Raw genomic sequence first — 19,053 nt, forward strand, 5'->3', positions numbered from 1 at the left:
ATGCATGATAAGTGTCCCAATTGCTATATATGTAATGAATATGTATTTGTTTCTTCATACCTGTTGTTGTATCGGTATATCACATTAGTAGTCTAGCGTTATTTGTTGATTGCTTTCCCCTTATACATATCGGCTATGGACACACGAATAAAATTCTCAAGGGGGCATCTCACTGGTTGCTATATTACGGTTCATCCAAGTAATGCTTAATTTATAAACATAAAATACGGGTTCTGTACACTGTGCAAAAATGTAGTATATCTCCCGTGGAAAATAGCATCTAATAGAGTCATCTTTCACATACACTCAGGGGTAAAAGTGCGGGGGATCGTGGGGGACGCAGTCCGCCCATCTCAAAAAATATGTACGGCGTCTCCCAGTTTCTAAAAAAAATTAAATGGCCAAAGATAAGCTGGGGGACGGCCTGAAGTCATGCCACTACCTACCGTCAACCTACCTTTTCAGATCCAATTTTACCCTTGCATACACTTACATATTTTATCTCTTGTGAAGCACTTGTAATGATTTTACACTAGTAACCTTACACTTGTAAACCTAAAATACTACTGTATTAATTTGTATTTAATTTTGTTGTCCCCAGAAATTTGTTCTTTATAAACATGCCTTTTCATGCAAAGTCTTGAATTTTACTTGTAAATCTTCCAAAATGTGGTGCACCAATATAACACGAGCACATATTTTAGCACCAAAAACCAATAAAAGAAAGTTTTTTAAGCAGTATTTATTAACATTAAGAACACTAACATAATGTAAGAAAATGAATGACAGAATAAAAGAAGATGTCCATAATTAATAGGACTACTACTGAAAGTGAAAAATTCGTAAACCTTTGATTTACGAATGATAAATCCCAGGTGAAATGAGTCAATGGTTGCACCTTATCAAGTCATGTTTCTGGTGAGGAGCAAGGAAGAAGAAGATCAGTTCAAACTGATAAGATGAAACGTACTGCTAGAAAAACTGTGGCTCCTGCTCATCGAAATATCAACGTTGATCAAGGCACTGTAAGTACTTTAAAAGATTTTTAACGAAAACTACTCCAGTAACAATAAATGTTGTACAGTAAGGGACACTTCTGGATGGTACACTTTTGCCGTAAATTTCCATATGGGTTTACCATCCAGAAGGGTCCCTTACTGTACGTACAATGAGTGCATTTATGAACATCATGTGCGTGGATTAAATGTTTCGTTAGTTAATTAAGCTCTTAGGTATTACATCATGTCCACTAGTTAATCTTCCTTGTTTGATAATACTGGTATGAAATTTAAATTTATAGGTGGATGGACTATTTCGCGGAGAGGTACACTTGTTTTACTATACGGATCCATAGATTGTAAAAGGGGCAAGTCTTTAATTTATTAATCCAAAGGGATTGAGTATAGCCCGCTCCCCCCAGTGATTTTTAACGAATCATAGTGATTCTAACGATTCATACTAGTTCATAATGAATCGGAATCGCATGTTATAAAGATTTAAGATGTAAGTCTTGCGGTAAGGAAGCTTTAGTATAAGTAGTAGTAGTAGCTTTAGTAGCCGTAGTGGATTGAGTATAGCCCGCTCCCCCCAGTGATTTTTAACGAATCATATTGATTCTAACGATTCATACTAGTTCATAATGAATCGGAATCGCATGTTATAAACATTTAAGATGTAAATGTTGTGGTAAGGAAGTTTTAGTATAAGTAGTAGTAGTAGTAGTAGTAGCGGTAGTAGCAGTAGCAGTAGTAGTTAGTAGCAATAGTAGTAGTAGTAGTAGGAACGGGTTAGAAGCCCCGCAGGGGTTAGTTGGATTTTGTTCTCGATATAAGTAGTAGTAGTGACTCTTCCAGTTCCAGTGACAAAGAACTGGGGGAGCGGGCTATACACAAGCCGCGGTAGTAGTATTAGTAGCAGTAGTAGTAGTAGTTAGTAGCAATAGTAGTAGTGGTGGTGGTAGTTAGTAGCAATAGTAGTAGGAACGGGTTAGAAGCCCCGCAGGGGTTGGTTTGGTTCTGTTCTCGATATAAGTAGTAGTAGTACTGACTCTTCCAGTTCCGGTGACAAAGAACTGGGGGGAGCGGGCTATACACAAGCCATCCAAAGTTCTCGGGATTGCCGCCAGAGGGTGTTGCTGTGCTGAGCTTTCGTTACCATACAGCGGCTGTATGGTAACGAAAGCTCAGCACAGCAGCACTCACTCTGGCAGCAATCCCGAGAACATTGGATTAATAGTAGACGCCAGCAAAGCTTCAAGATCATATTCAGTCTTTAATTTGCCCGTTTCATGTCGAGAACAGAACCCAACTAACCCCGCGGGGCTACTAACCCGTTCCTACTACTACTACTTATATTATGGATCCGTATAGTAAAACTACACACCTAGTAACGTAATCTAACGTAACGTAATGTAATCCAACCAAATATAACCGAATGCAGCACATTTTAGTACTTTTTTCGATTTTCAAATTGGTCTGGCGATACAGCAGTAATGTCCCACGCTGGCATTTTCAGCCCCTTTTGTGAAAAAGTTGGTACAATTCTACCCAATTCAGCATCATTTAACAAATATTTGTCACATTTTCAAAAGTGTCAGTAAGAATTACAACTTAGGTACATCTCACCTTACTCATACTGTGTGTTGGACTCCAAGGTTCTATGACCCTGGACCGGTTTCGCATTTTTTTGCAAATGTCAATTTACTTGCCTTATATTCTTTTTACAGTCTATTCTTCTTCTTCGGTCGTGCAATAAGCGAGAATAAATTGCAATAATTTATATTTCAATATTTTATCATAATTTTATTTTAATCACAGCAATCAGAGCAATCTAGACCTGCTACTACTACATACAACTTTCAAACAGTTGAAGAGAGTTCGCCGTGGATAAAAATAAACGAAGGAGTACGATCACAAAGGTGAAATACATATGTTGTTTTTTATATTCGTATCACCACGAAAGTGAACGACACTCGCTTTGTTACCCCATTTTTAAGTTCCTAGATGTTCAATGAATAATCTGTAAAAGACTGCACTTCGTGCGTCATCGGGAAGTGACGAGTACGTTACGTAATCTATTATCTAAACAAGAACTCGGTGTGATTGATTTGTTCTTCGTTTCATATATTTTTTCATATATGGCCATAATACCGTTTTGGTTTATTCAGGCACGTAGCCAAGGGGGGATCCGTACGCCCCCTTCGAGACCAGAAATGAAAAAAAATAGGGAAGGATGAAAGAAAATGAAATGAAGAAAAGAAGAATCAGCGTTAAAAATAAACTACAGGAAGCTTTTGGTTACTCTTTCTTATGAGGAAATTTGTATTACTTGCAATACATGGTTGCCAGGTATTACTTGCAATATATCCTGGATGAGTCAGGGGATTTGAAATTTCTAGAAAAGTTGCGGAATTCTCAGAATTTCTGCTACTAGTCAAGGAGATTTCAAGCTTCCGAAAGCATAGTGCTGTTGTGTAACAGCGTGGACATTTTTTTATCATAATTTTTCGTCATCGCATCCTTGCAATATCGAACATGTTATTTCAAAAACAATTTTCTACTGCTCCTTTAACCTGTCATTGGAACAGACAGTAGTTGACGGAATAATAAAAACAAAAATATATGTAGAAAGAAAGTTCTGTTAACATTTGATTCAACAGAAAAAAAAAACGCAGATATTGCAAAATATTTTACAAGACATTATTGAGTATGTACTTTTTATAATAGTGAATATGTACTTTTTATAATAGTTGAGGTCAAAATGAAAGGAAAATTGTTATATTTGAATAAACAGTGGAAGGATGTAAATATTGTATAATCTTTTTCAATACCGTACGTTTTTTTTTCTTTTTTCTTTTTTTTTTTTTACTCGAGATTTGTTCATAGTTTATTAAAATACTTACCAATATATCCTCACAAACCAATATATGTTGATAGTAAAGTAGTTTAGATTAATCGAGCTCCTGGGCCTGCAGAATTTCATTACTCCCCCCCCCCCCCCATAATGTAATCCTGGCTAAACGAACCGATATATGTTCCAGTAAAATTGTTTAGAATGATCGAGCCCCTGGTGTATGACCACAGCATTCCATGTCACGGACCCCCCCCTTCACGATATCCTGGCTACGTACCTGGGTTGATTTGTCACTTTGAAATAGAGGCGAGTTTGGTTTCCTTACAATACATACCGAAGATGTTTACTTTGTTTTCTTTTAATTTTCGGTCTCTGTTATACCTCCTACGTGTGAGAAAAATGTTATCTGCTTCCACGGTTGTTCGGGATCCTCCTATTTCGACGTTTTTAAAACGACACTCTCTTGATTTGGACTCTTGGAAGAGGGTGGTGGTGTAGGAGTGTTCTAGAACTTTACTTTTTAGTTTCGTGTTATACAACCATGCATTACAATGATATAAAATAATGAATTCAGCCCTTTTTGTTTCAATTTGGTACTATTTTTCAGCCCACTCCAGAACTAGAACTGGCAACACTGATATAATAAATAAATCTCCTGGATAGATAGGTGCTTTTAAGTGGGTGTGAGAGCGTGGTTAATCAGATACATTTACAATATATTGAGAGCCATCTGCTAGGTTTACAGCAGGGGCGGATCCAGGACCGACTTCTGGGGGAGGCGATGGGTCGTCATAATGGTACTTTTAAGGGCTCCAAACTCTGGGATGGATATTATTTATATATATATAAAACAAGAAAGTTTCCTTTTCTGGGGGGGGGGAGAATGCCCCGATCGCCCCGCCTGGATCCGCCCCTGGTTTACAGTTTGTCTAAACAGGCATTAGATAAGTTCTGATTTTGGGGGCTGGATTTTTTTTTTTTTGGGGGGGTAAAAATCGATAATTTTTCGCTAAATTTGGCCTGGTTTAGGTTAGGTTAGTTTAGTTTAGGTTAGGTTGTGCTAGGCGTTTCACGGGAAGCACTAGCGGATCCAGAAGGATCATTTGGAGGGGGCGGTTTGCTTCCTGGAAGATGAACGTACCCTCAAAGTGACCAGAATTTAAATTTGGAAAAAGGGGACACATATGAATCCGGGACTGGAGGGGGGATGTAAACTTGATTCCCAGATTATATTTTATGCCCCGAATTTGTAAGTTTTTTTTTTTTTTTTTTTAATGAAATTATATTCTTTCTCTAGATTTAAATTAAATACTCACTTCCGTTTCGGAGGCGTGGCGGTATCATGATTCACTTCACATTTAGTCACCGCGATTTATCAGATGCGCTGTATTGAACAGTACTTACACAAAAGAAAGTGCTATATTGACGATGGTATTTATCCTGTCATCTGTTATCTGCCACGAAGCCTGTCCCATTTCTCCTCTGTGTATATAAATATAGCTTCCCTTTGTTTCACTAAAGTGATCGCAAGAAAACATGAAGCTTGACATAAATCTATCAATTTCATTATCCAATAGAATGCGAGGGTATGTTCCGATCGTCGATCCGTATCCATGACATTTTTTTCCAGTGCCTCTCTGAGAGAAACATTATCTTTGATCTCTGGCGCTATACGAAGAACATCTCCTGAGGGCAAGATGTTGAATTTCCGTTACGTTTCGTTTTTCACCATGATTCCAGTCCAGGATGATGACATTTTCTTAAGTGCGCGTTAAGATTGCGGCTACATAAATCGTACCAAAATCTTCTGATGTATCAAAGGTGAAGAAAACATTTCTATGATTGGTATAGAACCCAGGATTCACGAGAAGTTGGGGAGTCACTGACTAATAAACTCTGACACAAATGGAATTGTTCATTTCTAAAGAAAAGCTCCCAACTGTACTCAATTGATGTATGTAAAGAAGAATGTGTAAGGAATTCAATTTCTGGTACATCCAGGAATTTTTCACTTAAACAGGAGAGAGCAAGAAGACAAATATACGACATTATTACAAAAGTATAAACCTCTGTACATAGGGTATTTTGATTTGTTGGTTGAGTTTAACGTTCCACGGTAATGGCATGACGGCTGAAGAAGACGTGCACTTACTGATTATAGTGGAATTCGAACCACCTTTTTCGTTAAAATGTACTCTCACCGGGAATCGAACCCGGGACCATGAGCACCGTATAGGGTATTTTGTCCAAATACTCCTCTTTTGCAGTGGTATAGTTGGGTACGTAAAGAAAAAAACGCATTAGACCAGATTAGTGTGTTGGGAAACAGATTTTTTGAAAAAGAAATAATGAATGAAACAGACATACACTAAACGGTGTTATTCGAATCATATACTATTTCAGAGGGGGAATGTGTTGGGAAACAGATTTTTTGAAAAAAAATGGATAAGATAATCTGTACTTAAGTGAATTTTAAGAAAACGAACTATTAAAATGTTTTGTTGAAATAACTTGGCCTAAGGGACAAAATTAACAAATAAACAAGACCTCTTAATTGTTTAAAGCGTAATAAAGTTGGGAATATAAGGAGGATCCAGGCTGGCTAAGGGGAACGGAGGCAGCCATAACAAGAGGGGAAGTTATTCAGCCATGTGGGTGAGAGGACTCCACACACTCATATAAAATCATTTCCTATTTGTAAAACTGCTGAAACGCGTGTCAAATTACTTTAAATGAGAAATCCAAATCCAAATTTCAATTTCAAGTTTCTAGTTTAAGCGGTTTGGCCTGTGCGAAGATCAGGACGACTTCTGTTATATATGATTACAATACCAGCTTGTAGCTTGTATTATTTCCCAAGAAAAGATGAAATACCGTTAAAAGTCACAATTAATATTTCCGTGTTGAACCTCAAAAGTCATAGTTCTTTGTTGATGTAGCATCTAGCGAGAGTACCTTTGATCCTTGATGCACGACGTTCTGTGGTTTGATACCCGGTGAGTGAACATCGAACGCACTACAGTGGTTCAGATCCAACTTTAAACTCTAGTTCTCGTTCTGTAAAGCATCACTTTTGACGAACGACGTAAATACATATCAATCAATCAATCAACCGAAAAGTCTCATCTCAGATTCAGAAAGCTTTACAGTAAGGAGTGCAGAATATTCTATATTTCTCTTTATTCAAGGTAAAGGTAATTGAAGTTTCAGGATTTGAATTCCATCCCCACATCTTTTTTTTAGGACACAATTTTAAAATATATATTTTTAGTTCACAGAGTGAGCCGTCTTTCCTTCTTCCTACAGCTGTTCGTTCAACATATGAATCATTCTCTCTCGTTTGCGGCTTATGGTAACCGTCCCAAGGAACTAGGGATAGAAGTACCATTAAGTACCACACATTTTGACTAGACTCTACTAGGCTTGTTACACAGATTGGATCGGCCGGGAAAAGACAATATTTGTATTTCCGAACGATACATGTTGGAAGTAGAAGACCTTTGGGGGGGGGGCGGTTGCCCCATCCGCCCCCCACGTGGATCCGCCAGTGATGGGAAGTGTATACTTACCTTTACGGTTTGTATACATTGACAATGGCTTCTGTTATTTTATCTAGTTTTGGCTCTACCCCGGCAATTTATTTCAAGTTCCCACATTACACAGAATCCATTCTATTCTGTTGACTTTACAGATTACCCACACATTACTTATCCTTCCAAACAACAATTCGTTCCTCCTGCAAAATATGTTTCTTTTTTACTTAGTTTTTTGCCCCATCCCCTCCGAATGCAGCATTAACTCCAGGCATTATCTACACTGAGTATAAATTACGGAATCTTTGCCAGCTTATAAAGCAGGTTAGATTAGTTTATCTTAGATTCGTTTAAGGTTAGGCGAGGTTAATTTAAATTAGATTAGATCAGGTTCTGTTTCATTTATCATAATGTAAGTAATCGCGGCGAAACTTGACGGAATTTAACACTTGCGTTGAACTGTAGTTTCTAATGCTTTAAAGATTTTCGAGCTGAAAAATTGTAACCAGTAATTGAAATGAAATTAGATTAAAAAAAAAAAAAAAAAAAAAAGGACATCACAGACATAAGCAGGGATAAGTTCAAGGTTCAGACTCCCTGAAACCCTGCTTTTGGGTCGTTTTATAAATGTTGATATAATTCATCCTCATGCTGAGTTTGGACTCCCTTAAAAGCTTTGGACCCCCTTCCGTAATAAAATCCTGCGTACGTGCCTACGGAACTCCTTATGAAAATTTACAATTAATCATAGTTATGCTGAAATACCTTTTGCTGAAATAGCAGAATTCAGTTAAAGCCACGTCGTTATAATTTGAAGAAAAAGATTGGGGAGCTCACCAAATATGGGTATTGCAAACATTGAATAGCGGTAGTCATTAGATATTTCGGTAGGCCTATACGTTTTCCAGGAAGTTTCAGCAAATTCTTCCTGATGTAAATAATAATAATAATAATTATAAGACAGCAAAATCTCCCTAACTCTAACCAGATTTCTTGATATTTTTATGTATAACTAGTCAAGTCAACAATGACTTTTTTAAGTCGCTAAATGATTTCTGCTGATCAAGCAAAACCTAAACTTTAAAATAATATAGTGATCTATGAGCAGTTATACTGTAATCTAACATCGCCTATACGGTGCAAATAATGTAAGTACATTTAAATTACCGTGTTCTTATAATTATAATACATATTTACACGGTCAGCAGGAAAATTCGGTGTAGGAAATTTCGATGTAAGAAAATTCGGTGTACAGAAAATTCGGTGTACGGAATACTCGGTGTGGGGAATGTTAGGTGTAAAGAAAGATTCGTTGTAGTAGACCATAGGATTTATTAAAAACTCAACTTTGAGGGTAAATGAGCGTATTAGTTTTAAGTTCAAACTTTGTGTAGAACGTACTTTTACTGTCTACTATAACAAATTTTTTAAAAAATGTGATCGTGAAATAATTTGAATTCTAGATTTCGACGGATTTTAACATTTCATGGCCCTTACATGACGAGAAATTTGTTTTTCGCTGTCCGTTTGTGTGATTTACAGCAGCGACCATCGCTACCAATCGACATTTAATTTAAAACTTTTTAGTTTTTATGCTGTTTTGGAGGATGTCTCCTAGAATTTTCTACTTAAAAAAAAAGTAGGTTACTGGACGGGTAAAGTTGAAAATTGTAGATTTTTAAAAAATGTTTTGACGATTTTATGTCTATTTTATAAATAAATATTTAAATCTAAATTCTTCAAAAACGACATAGTTTATTTATGTTACTCAAAGGTGTAAAAATAAATGCCTCAACTAAAGTATCTACGCCTGATTAGAGGAGAAGTCAATAAGAAGTCAATAGGGTATTGTACCCTGCAGTATTTGTTTACCTTAAGGCAAACAAACTAAAGTGTCTGATTGGAGGAGAAGTCAACTATTTGTACAACTATTATCTGATAAAACCATCCTGCTTTGTATTGCCCTTTCCACTAAGACTTTTTTGATCAATATATTTTTGCATCTTACATATGTGTATACAGAGTGATTTTTTCAAAACTCACGGATTTCATTTGGCTCTACAATTTCTAACTGAAGTCCGATTTTCATGTGGTTTGTTGAAAATCATCAAGGAAGGATGGGAGATTTATGGGACAATGTTTACTGGTTTAAATTCATCCGGAGTAATATCGAGCAGGTTGCAAGAAAAAAATATTCGCCATTGTACGTTACAGTTCGAATGAGATATTGGATATTTGAAGCGAAATTGAAGAATACAAATTAAGCGTTAGTCAGAATACAAATTAAGTGTTAGTGGTAATACACATACATCACATGTTGAATAGCCGATTTCTCGCTACAAACGACAGAAAGATTTCTTGGGTGACTTAAAGAGTCGGTAACTGGCATCTTCCACAACATCCGCCAGCGGGATCTTGTCTTACTCAGAAGCCATCCTATTTCCTGCAATTTATTCACTAACGACCATATTATGTTCCTGTCTGGAGCAGAACGTGAGGCAAAGTTGCGTGTAAATGCCCTTTGGGTAGCATCAACAGATCCCGTTCTCCAAAAACTTTTTAACGATAAAATCACGTTGCTCCAAAGAGTACATTATTGTATATGTGTCCTGATCATACTGATACAGTAGCACAGCATAATTCTCAATACAACGGCCCAATTTCCTGTTTCTTATTGACCGTCGCGAGGTTCCCATCTCAAGAAGAACCTCAAATTTCCACACTGCACCTCACCTAATTCCAATTCGGTACTGTGGCGAATATTTGCTGTTTTTCTAGAGGCGTGGTCGATATTACCCCAAATGAATTTAAACCAGTAAACATAGTTCCATAAATCTCCCAACGTTCCTTGATCATTTGCCACAAACCGCATGGAAATCGGACTTCAGTTAGAAATTCTAGACCCAAATGAAATCCATGAGTTTTAAAAGAATCATCTTGTATATGTTCTATGATGTACTATATAGGAAAGGTGTTTTTAGTTGTTCCTATAACACTCTGAACTTATAGTTGTAATTGTTTTATTTCTGACAAAAAGTGTCAGCTTCATTGTGTGATGAAAAGTAGTTTATTGTAATACCCCGCAAAAGACATGCAAGAGGTCTCAAGGCAGAAAAATAAATTTTCTTTTCTTGAAATAGGTAATAACATTTTATTCGTTACATTATATGGTTTTCGTTTTCACAATATGAAGTGTCGTAAATTATCGGAAGTGGTAATATCCAATATGTATTACACCGAATCTACCTTACACCTAAATTTCCCCACACCGAGTTTTCTTACACCGAATTTTCCTAGACCCATTTAGACGCTGAAATGTTCGAAAATTTTCCTGTTCTGTTCCAAGAATTGTTTCTGTATTCATCTTTATATATATATATATATATATATATATATATATATATATATATATATATATATATATATATATATATATATATATATATATATATAATTTTTTGTCCGTTTCTCTTTAAGATACTAATTCTGACAATTTTATGTTTTCTTTTCGTGGGAGTTAAAATCTACCTCATTCCCTTCCTCAGTAATGAAATGCTTAAAGTAAGGAGCCACTGGACTTTCGCCGATCCCAAGCATTTCAATATTCGCACTCTACCCTGTATTTTTCTTTCGCGAGCTCTTTAAAGTTGGTCATGTAAAGTGTACAGAAAAATTTAGGCAAGTCTTCAATTTGCCAATTTGATATCAAGAGAACGCAACCAACCCCTGCGGTTCTTCTAAGCAGTTCCTACTACTACATTTACTACTACTACTACTACTACTGCTATTTTCACTACTACTGCTACTTTTACTACTACTACTTTCACTACTACTGCTACTTTTACTACTACTATTACTTATACTATGAATCCGTCTAGTAAAACTGCACGCTTATTTTAATGAAAAAGTGTTATTAAATTTAAAAAAAAAACTTTCTTCGGGCCGGGTTTGAAAGCACGAAAAAAGCGACTTCCTTTTACTAACCCGCTCATTAGCACTCTTGGCTACGAGGCCCGACAGCAGCTGGTATTTACGTCCATTTAAATAGCCCCCCCCCCCCACCTTCTCAAGATTGTTCGAAAATGGTGTCAATCGTTTGTGCAGAAATGTGCAACACAAATTTTCATTTTTCCAACAATGAACAATGAACTAGAACGAAAACAAAGTGGGGGCTGTCAAAACAGTAGCCCCCACCTTGTCCAAATTGGTCGAAAATGATGTCAATCGTTTGTGCAGATCTGTGCAGCAAATTTTAGTTTGTGCCAGGGGCGTCATTTCAAGTTTTGCTAGGGAGGGGCAAGATCATATATATATATATATATATATATATATATATATATATATATATATATATATATATACAGTGAAACCTCTGAATAACGGACACCAACGGGACGGGAATTTTTGTCCGTTACTGAAAGGTGTCCGTTACAGAGAGGTTACAAAAATTTAATTTTCTCAACGGTAATTGTATGCAGTAATATACAGTAAAAACATTATGTATGAGCGTAAATACGTAAAATTCAATATGAAAATACTCTATTAAGTACGTATTTGAATTACTGGGACGGATGAAGGAGAAATTCATTTCAGTTAAATAATATTATTGTTGGCGAATGTGTTAATATGTTCGTATACTGCAAATGATAATGCGTGTATGGTAATTTTCTTAAGAACATGTCATCATCCTGTAAAAAATCCATTAATACACTTACCGCCTATATTAAATGTAAAAATAGCTTTAAAAAGTATGCAATATTATTATTAAATACTGAAAATGTGGAGAAGAAACTCACTAAATTTCTTGGGGAAAAGTCTGCAGTAGTTGTGTGACGTGTACATCCTACGGACACTAGTTTCTGTTCGAAATTTGTTTGCAATTGTTGGATCAATTGGAGAACTTCTATTTCACCGCGATTAATGGTAAATTTCTTTAATTGTTCAACTGTTTGACACACCAATTTGTACAAAAGAAAAATTTTGCTTTTCCAAAAAAGTAAGAGAGAAAACATTGCTCGTTGAAAAATGTTATCGCAAAATAAACAATGTTTATTTTGTTATCTATGAAATTGTCGGGAAAGATGCAAGGCCCAGAGGAAAAAGCACTAAATTTATTTGTTAGGGAAGGGAAGATCCGCATAGAATTCTTGACCATACGACTAATCCAGCATGAGTGTTAGTGCTTATTGAAGATTTTCTAGGATTTCCACCAGAAAGCAGTTTATTGCGGGCAGAAAAAAAGAAGCATTTCAAGTTCAGCTTGAAATTGTTCTGTTTGATGATAGATACACTTGTAAGAAAAAGACTTTTCTGTCCACTGTCAAATATCGCAGAACCAAGAATAATTCCTGTCCGTTATGAAGAGGTTATTGAAACGTTTGGGGGTAAAAAAGGAATGTCCGCGTCCGTATCTGAGAGTGTCCGTAAAAGGGAGGGTTTTGTTCCGTAAGAGAACATATATTTTGCCGGGACAAAAAAATCTGTCCGTATTATAGGGGTGTCCGTTAAGGAAGGTTTCACTGTATATAGGGGAACGTGGGGCATAACGGGGTAGGGGGGCATAACGGGGTATCGGTATTTTTTGAACTGTAATTAACTGCAATCTAGCGATAAGTACCTAAACAAGATTCTCAAGGACGAAGGGCTGTTGCGCTTGAGCAGCGTTCTTATCAGTTGAAAAGGAACAGTGCTGTGTGTCAGTTCTTTGTTTTCGCGCTATGGCATATAACGATTGGGATTTTACTTCGGTCAAGGTAAGGCAAGTTATTTATTACACACTTTTAAACTATTGATATGTTGAAAGAATATTTCTTCTGTGTTTGTTGTGTGTTTTTGAGGTTTACGGATTGTAAGTTATAACAGAGATACTAGTTGATTTAACACTACAACTCATCTGGGGCAAAACGGGGTGGGGCAAAACGGTATTGCAATCACCCCATATTGCCCCATTACCCCATTATGCCCCGTAAGAGTATCGATTGTGTAGTTTACTATCCAGCTCGAAACATTTCTTGTTAATGCTGGGATTGCATTTGCGCAGTTTTGTTTAAGTTCTTTATGCTGAATTTTCAAAATTTGGTTATGTTGATTTGATGTCAGGAAATATTAAGATTTAACTGACAATAATTCGATGTAATCTGCATAAACTTTGTAGTACAATTCCCAATGATAACATTTTTCCTTTTTCTTAATAATGCCTAATTCAGAATGTACCTTTTAAAGTAATTATCAACATTTTTTTTTTTAAAAAAAAAAGAGTACTCATCTTTTGTTATATTTGATTATTGAGTCTAATAAATATTTCATAAAATTCAAGTTGTGTTGTATAATAGTAATCATATATTGTTGTTTTATGATAAGTCTATATTAGAGCTGGATATTACAGATGTAATAGTGTACGGGGCAGTATGGGGTAGGGGCATAATGGGGTTGACTGAAATCCAATGTTCCATTATGCCCCACGTAGGGGGCATAATGGGGAAAAGAGCCATTTTTGGAATAAGCTAAGCAAAAAGGTGCAAAACAGTATTTTTGAAAGGATTTGCTGGTTGAAATATCACAATAAATGTCCAACGTGTCTACCGCAGAAAAATTACTGCAATTGAGATATTGGTTACCAATTTAGAAAGGCAAATATCTTAGCTTCCCCATTATGCCCCACGTTCCCCTATATATATATATATATATATATATATATATATATATATATATATATATATATATATACATAGAGAGAGAGAGAGAGAGAGGGAGGGAGTAAGAGATAGATATACATCTCCACTAGTGTGTACTTTAGTGCGAATGCACAAGGTTCCGGTTAGATCCCCAATAGCGGAACATTAAACGTACTACAATGATTAGATCGTTTGTGCCTATAGCTTTTATACACCCTTCATTCCAAAAGAAACCGAACTTTTGAAAACAAATAGTACCACTAGTGCCATCTGTTGTAATATTTTACCGGTAGATGGCGTAGTACCTCATTGACAACTGGTATAAATGTCATGACATTTGGATGCACGGCAACAAAGTTATTGCGTTTCAACTGTCAGTGTGTTGTGTACATCGGTCAGAAAATGAGTTTCAAACAACGAGCTGCAATTGAGTTTTGTGTTAAACTGGGTAAAACTTTTAGTGAAACGCACCAAATGCTACAAAATGCATATGGTGATGAGTGTCTATCCCGTACGCAAGTTTACGAGTGGTTCAGGCGATTCAAATCGGGTAGAGAGACGCTGGATGATGACGAAAGATCAGGCCGTCCCAGAACCGGATTATCGGAAGAAAACATCGAAAAAGTGCGTGAATTCATCAAACATAACAAAAAATCGTCGGTGAAAGTTATTGAAATGGAATTAGGCATTCCTCAAACAACCGCAAACCGCATTTTGACCGAAGTTTTGGGCCTTAAGAAGGTTAATTCGCGGTTTGTACCACACAAACTCACCGAAGACCAAAAAGCTGATCGAATTGCGCATTGCAAAGACATCGTTAAAAGTGCTCGGCAGGATCGAAACTTCTTGAAATCGATTGTAACTGGTGACGAGACGTGGTGTTGAATATGAGCCCGAAACAAAGCGGCAAAGTGCTGAATGGAGAGCGCCGGATGAAGGAACACCCAAAAAAAGTCGCTTGGTGAAGTCAAAAGTTAAGGTGATGCTGATTTGTTTTTACGATTCAAAAGGAATTATCCACAAAGAATTTGTTCAGCCCGGCCAGACAGTCACTGGAGAGTTTTACTTGGGCGTCATGAAGCGTTTGCTGGCAAGAATTCGTCGTATTCGGCCCGAATATCGCGAAATCGGCAGTTGGACTCTTTTGGACGATAATGCACCATCACATCGTTCGCGACTTGTAACTGAATTTTTGGTCAAAAATCACATTATTCGGTTGCATCATCCGCCCTATTCACCAGATCTCGCTCCGTGCGATTTCTATCTGTTCCCGAAACTGCATTTGGCGATGAAAGGAAAGTGGTACGCATCGATTGATGCCATTGAGAAGGCGACGACCGCCGTCCTAAAGACCATTCCAATAAAAGACATGGAGAAGTCGTTTGACAACTTGTTGGAGCGTGCAAATATGTGTATCGATGCAGAAGGGGAATACATTGATTAATAAAAATGATTTGTTCCAAAATGTACATTCCTTTTTTGTTTTTTTTAAAACGTTCGGTTTCCTTTGGAATGGAGGGTGTATGTACTGTAGGTATTATCTAACCTAATGTTTAGATACAATAAATATTTAAAGAAAACACTTGTACCATTCATATGATTGTAAGCTTCCTCTTTTTTTAATATTTCTTGAAAAACGAAAAAAACTTTCATCTGTAATCTGATCTTTTAGTGCAGTACATTTTCAAGTAATTTTAAAGCTATATCCATGTGTTAGTTATGTATTCATTAAAGTATATTGTATCACCCTTGGTTCATATCGTGGAGCACAAATGGAAAAGCACAGAAGTATATGCCTAAATTTACTAAATACTTCAGTAGTCGTCATAGGCTACACTATTGATACACTGATCATTTTGAGACACCCTCTCTTTCAATAGATCTCGTTGACAGTTATTGACAGATAGTTCGTTTTAGGTGCGAGCGGTGCCGGGTTCGATTCCCAGTGGGTACAGTCGGTCCAAAAAGTCTACAACTTTTTCAGGCCAGTCATCCTGAGTGAGATTTTCCTGGATTCCGTGAGCTCTCTCTTGATACTCTCGTTTCTTCCGACATTCTCATTCCACCAATTCGTCTATCATCATCATCATCATCATTGACTTTCCTTAATCATCATTAAACTGTAAGAGTTTATTTTCTTAACGCAGCTGGTAGAAAACAAGTTATTTTACGTTCAGTTTTTGCAATGTGTTCTCAAATTTAAAAAGAAACAAAAATCTATTTTCTTTAATATCCAGATAACCCCTTCGACTTCCGATAGACTCTTGGGCACCACTTACGTCATTTCCGCAGAAACATGCGATGGGTCGCTTTCAGAGGACGGAGCTTAAAGGATTATTCAAAGTCTATTTACGTCATTAATATTGCATATATAAAAGAAAGAAATACATTTGATTATTTCACGTATCGTTCTTTTAAGAGTCTTCATCCCGGCGAAATTAAATTACCGCTAATTTTACAGTAATTATGTGATATCTTCAAATAGATAAAAGATAATCGAAATGTGGAACAAGAGCGCCCTAGACAATATTATTTTACATGAGAAACCGTTATCACGAGTCACTTATCTGCTTTCGATTTCGAGCCATTTTGAAAATCGGCATTTATTTTCGCGTTTCTAAACAGCTGAAAACGGAAAGCCACTAGGTGACTTGTGATGACGGTACCTCACGCAAAATAATATTGTCTAGGGCGCTCTTGTTCCATATTTTAATTATCTTTTATCTATTTGAAGATATCACATAATTACTGTAAAATTAGCGGTATTTTAATTTCGCCGGGATGAAGACTCTTAAATTAAAATACATAAAAAAAGCGGACACCTCCATTGTTTGCATTAGGACAGGGATGCAAATAACCACTCGCTCATCCGCCTCAGGCGAGTGGTTCTTCGGGGCGGGCGAGTATTTAATATCATAGGTAAGATAAGTAAATGATTTCTATTATGGGATGTGGGCTAGTGGCTTTTTTCTTGGGCGAGTAAAATTTTGTTGCTTATTTGCATTCCTGCATTAGCACAATGATGAAATGTGGAATGTTTGTAGTCTTCTGGACTAATTCACAGAAAAAAAATACCGAAAGTGAACATTATTTGTTTTGAGGGGTCTGAAAGGAAGAAGAAAAACACCTATGCTATTTAAGTGGAGTTATTTTTGAATTAAAAACTTAAATAAAAGTTTAGACACTTGAAATTGATATAGAAACTCGATGTTTGGCATGTTCGTACGTTTTTGAATGGAACAAATAAGAAAATTGTCGAAAATATCTGTTTTAAGTATATATATATAAGGTGCTTCCAAACAAGACCGACAACGTTTGGGAGGTGATTCCTGACACCAAGATAAGACAAAAAAAAATATAGACCAACCTGGGTGCACAAGTGCTTCCCTTCGGAGTTATAGACTGCCAAAAAAATTTAAAAAATGAATTTTAAAGGTCCATAGCTCTACCGTAGTCGAGTCAAGACTTTACTCAGGAACTAGTATGTGCCCTATCCAAATATCCAAGTTTCAGAATCCTCCGGTGCAGGTCGGTAGCTAGCCCAAAAATGAAGGATGGCCCGACTGAAGTTAGGAGGGGCCCGATCCAACCTTATTATAGTTCATCATATTATAGTTCATTTGTAAGCTACCGTGAAAATTTTGGGGGAAGAACCCTGCCACCCTAGACCTCCGCTGGATACGGGCCTAGCACTCCGGTACTTCCGCAACGTTTTTTTTAATAGAGGTAGTTGCTGAGTACTTCAAATTATATGCCCGTAGCCAAATTCCCTCTATAAAAATTGTTTCATGTCGTTGGTTTTTGAAACAACCTGTATATATAACGAATATCGTTGATATAATAGCTCTTAAAATTTTGATCGTACCAAGATAAACAAGGAACATGTATTTGCTTGATAGAGTACTTGGTTTCATTTGTTGTCAGCTACATGCACCATCATAATTCAATATGACGGCCGTGTATAAAAGATCCGTAGACCTAACTTTCTTAATATTGTCATTGCTAGAAGAAAAATTTAAAAAGTGATTCTTAATTTCAATAAAAATCTCTACAACTTTTGTTTCGATTATTTTTTCATACGTAATCTCGTTTCAAAATGGCGGCAATTTTAAAATTTAAAACTCCCATACCTTCCTTAGTATTGATCGTAGAAGTTTTAACCAAGTAGAACTGATAGCAACACTACTCGGTGCGAGACAGCAGGGTAAGTAAAAGAGGGGTCTGCGGGCAAAGTCCCCAGCTAGCCGAAAGCGTCTCATATAGGATTCGATGTCAAAAAGATCCGAAATAAACGGGAAGACAGAAAGGCTCGCGTCAAGAAAGCCTTAAAATCCTGTAATTATGCTTTCAGACGTTAGTTGAGTTGCAAAGAAAGCGTTGAACTGCAAGAAAACAGGAAGCAACGGATCTGGATATGTAAACATACAGATCCACATATATGTTCTTTTAACACAAGTAAAAAAGGTACTGTCTACAGAATGTTTTTCATAGTAATCAGTATTTTTATATTTTGATCTTGGGCTTTTAGGCCTATACGTGGAGCCGTTTTGACCGAGGCCGTTCTGACAGAGGACTCTTGAGATCTGGGACCATTTTGATCTGGATTTCAAGCCTACATTAATCGTCCAGGAGCCGATCTCACTCTTCCATACGACCCTTCTGAACCCACTAGTACTTTCTAAGCGGAGTCCTTTTGACTAAGACCCTTTTTTCACGGAGCCGTTTTGTCTCGATCCTTTCCTCCGGGCCCTTTTTACGTCATACCCTCATATAATTCTCTTAGAGCCAAAGCAAAAATTGCAAAACCAAAGTTATGCTGATCTTGGTTCTTTTAAATCAGAAGTACAGTAGAAATGAAATGAAATATTTAGTTCTATGTCTCATAATTATGCACCGAGGCTAAGGGAAACGGTGATGACGAGAAATGAATGAGAGTGGTAGAATGAATAAAGTAGGAGGAAACAGGAAAACCCCGAGAAAACCCACGCACACGG

At 36.7% G+C, this 19,053-nt stretch overlaps 1 protein-coding gene across 1 annotated transcript in view; it reads left to right on the top strand.

Moving 5' to 3' along the window:
* Positions 1 to 903: 903 nt before the first annotated feature.
* Positions 904 to 19,053, top strand: part of LOC145667068 (ABC transporter G family member 20-like) — a 130,029-nt gene continuing 111,879 nt past the window's right edge. Inside the window, exon 1 of the mRNA XM_081734767.1 lies at positions 904 to 1,025. Within this exon, the coding sequence (XP_081590893.1) occupies positions 960 to 1,025 (66 nt within the window). The 5' untranslated portion in view covers positions 904 to 959. The remainder of the gene's footprint in view (positions 1,026 to 19,053) is intronic.

This window comes from Thermobia domestica, chromosome 12 (assembly GCF_964235325.1).
Source record: "Thermobia domestica chromosome 12, izTheDome1.hap1.1, whole genome shotgun sequence".
Lineage (NCBI taxonomy): Eukaryota > Metazoa > Arthropoda > Insecta > Zygentoma > Lepismatidae > Thermobia > Thermobia domestica.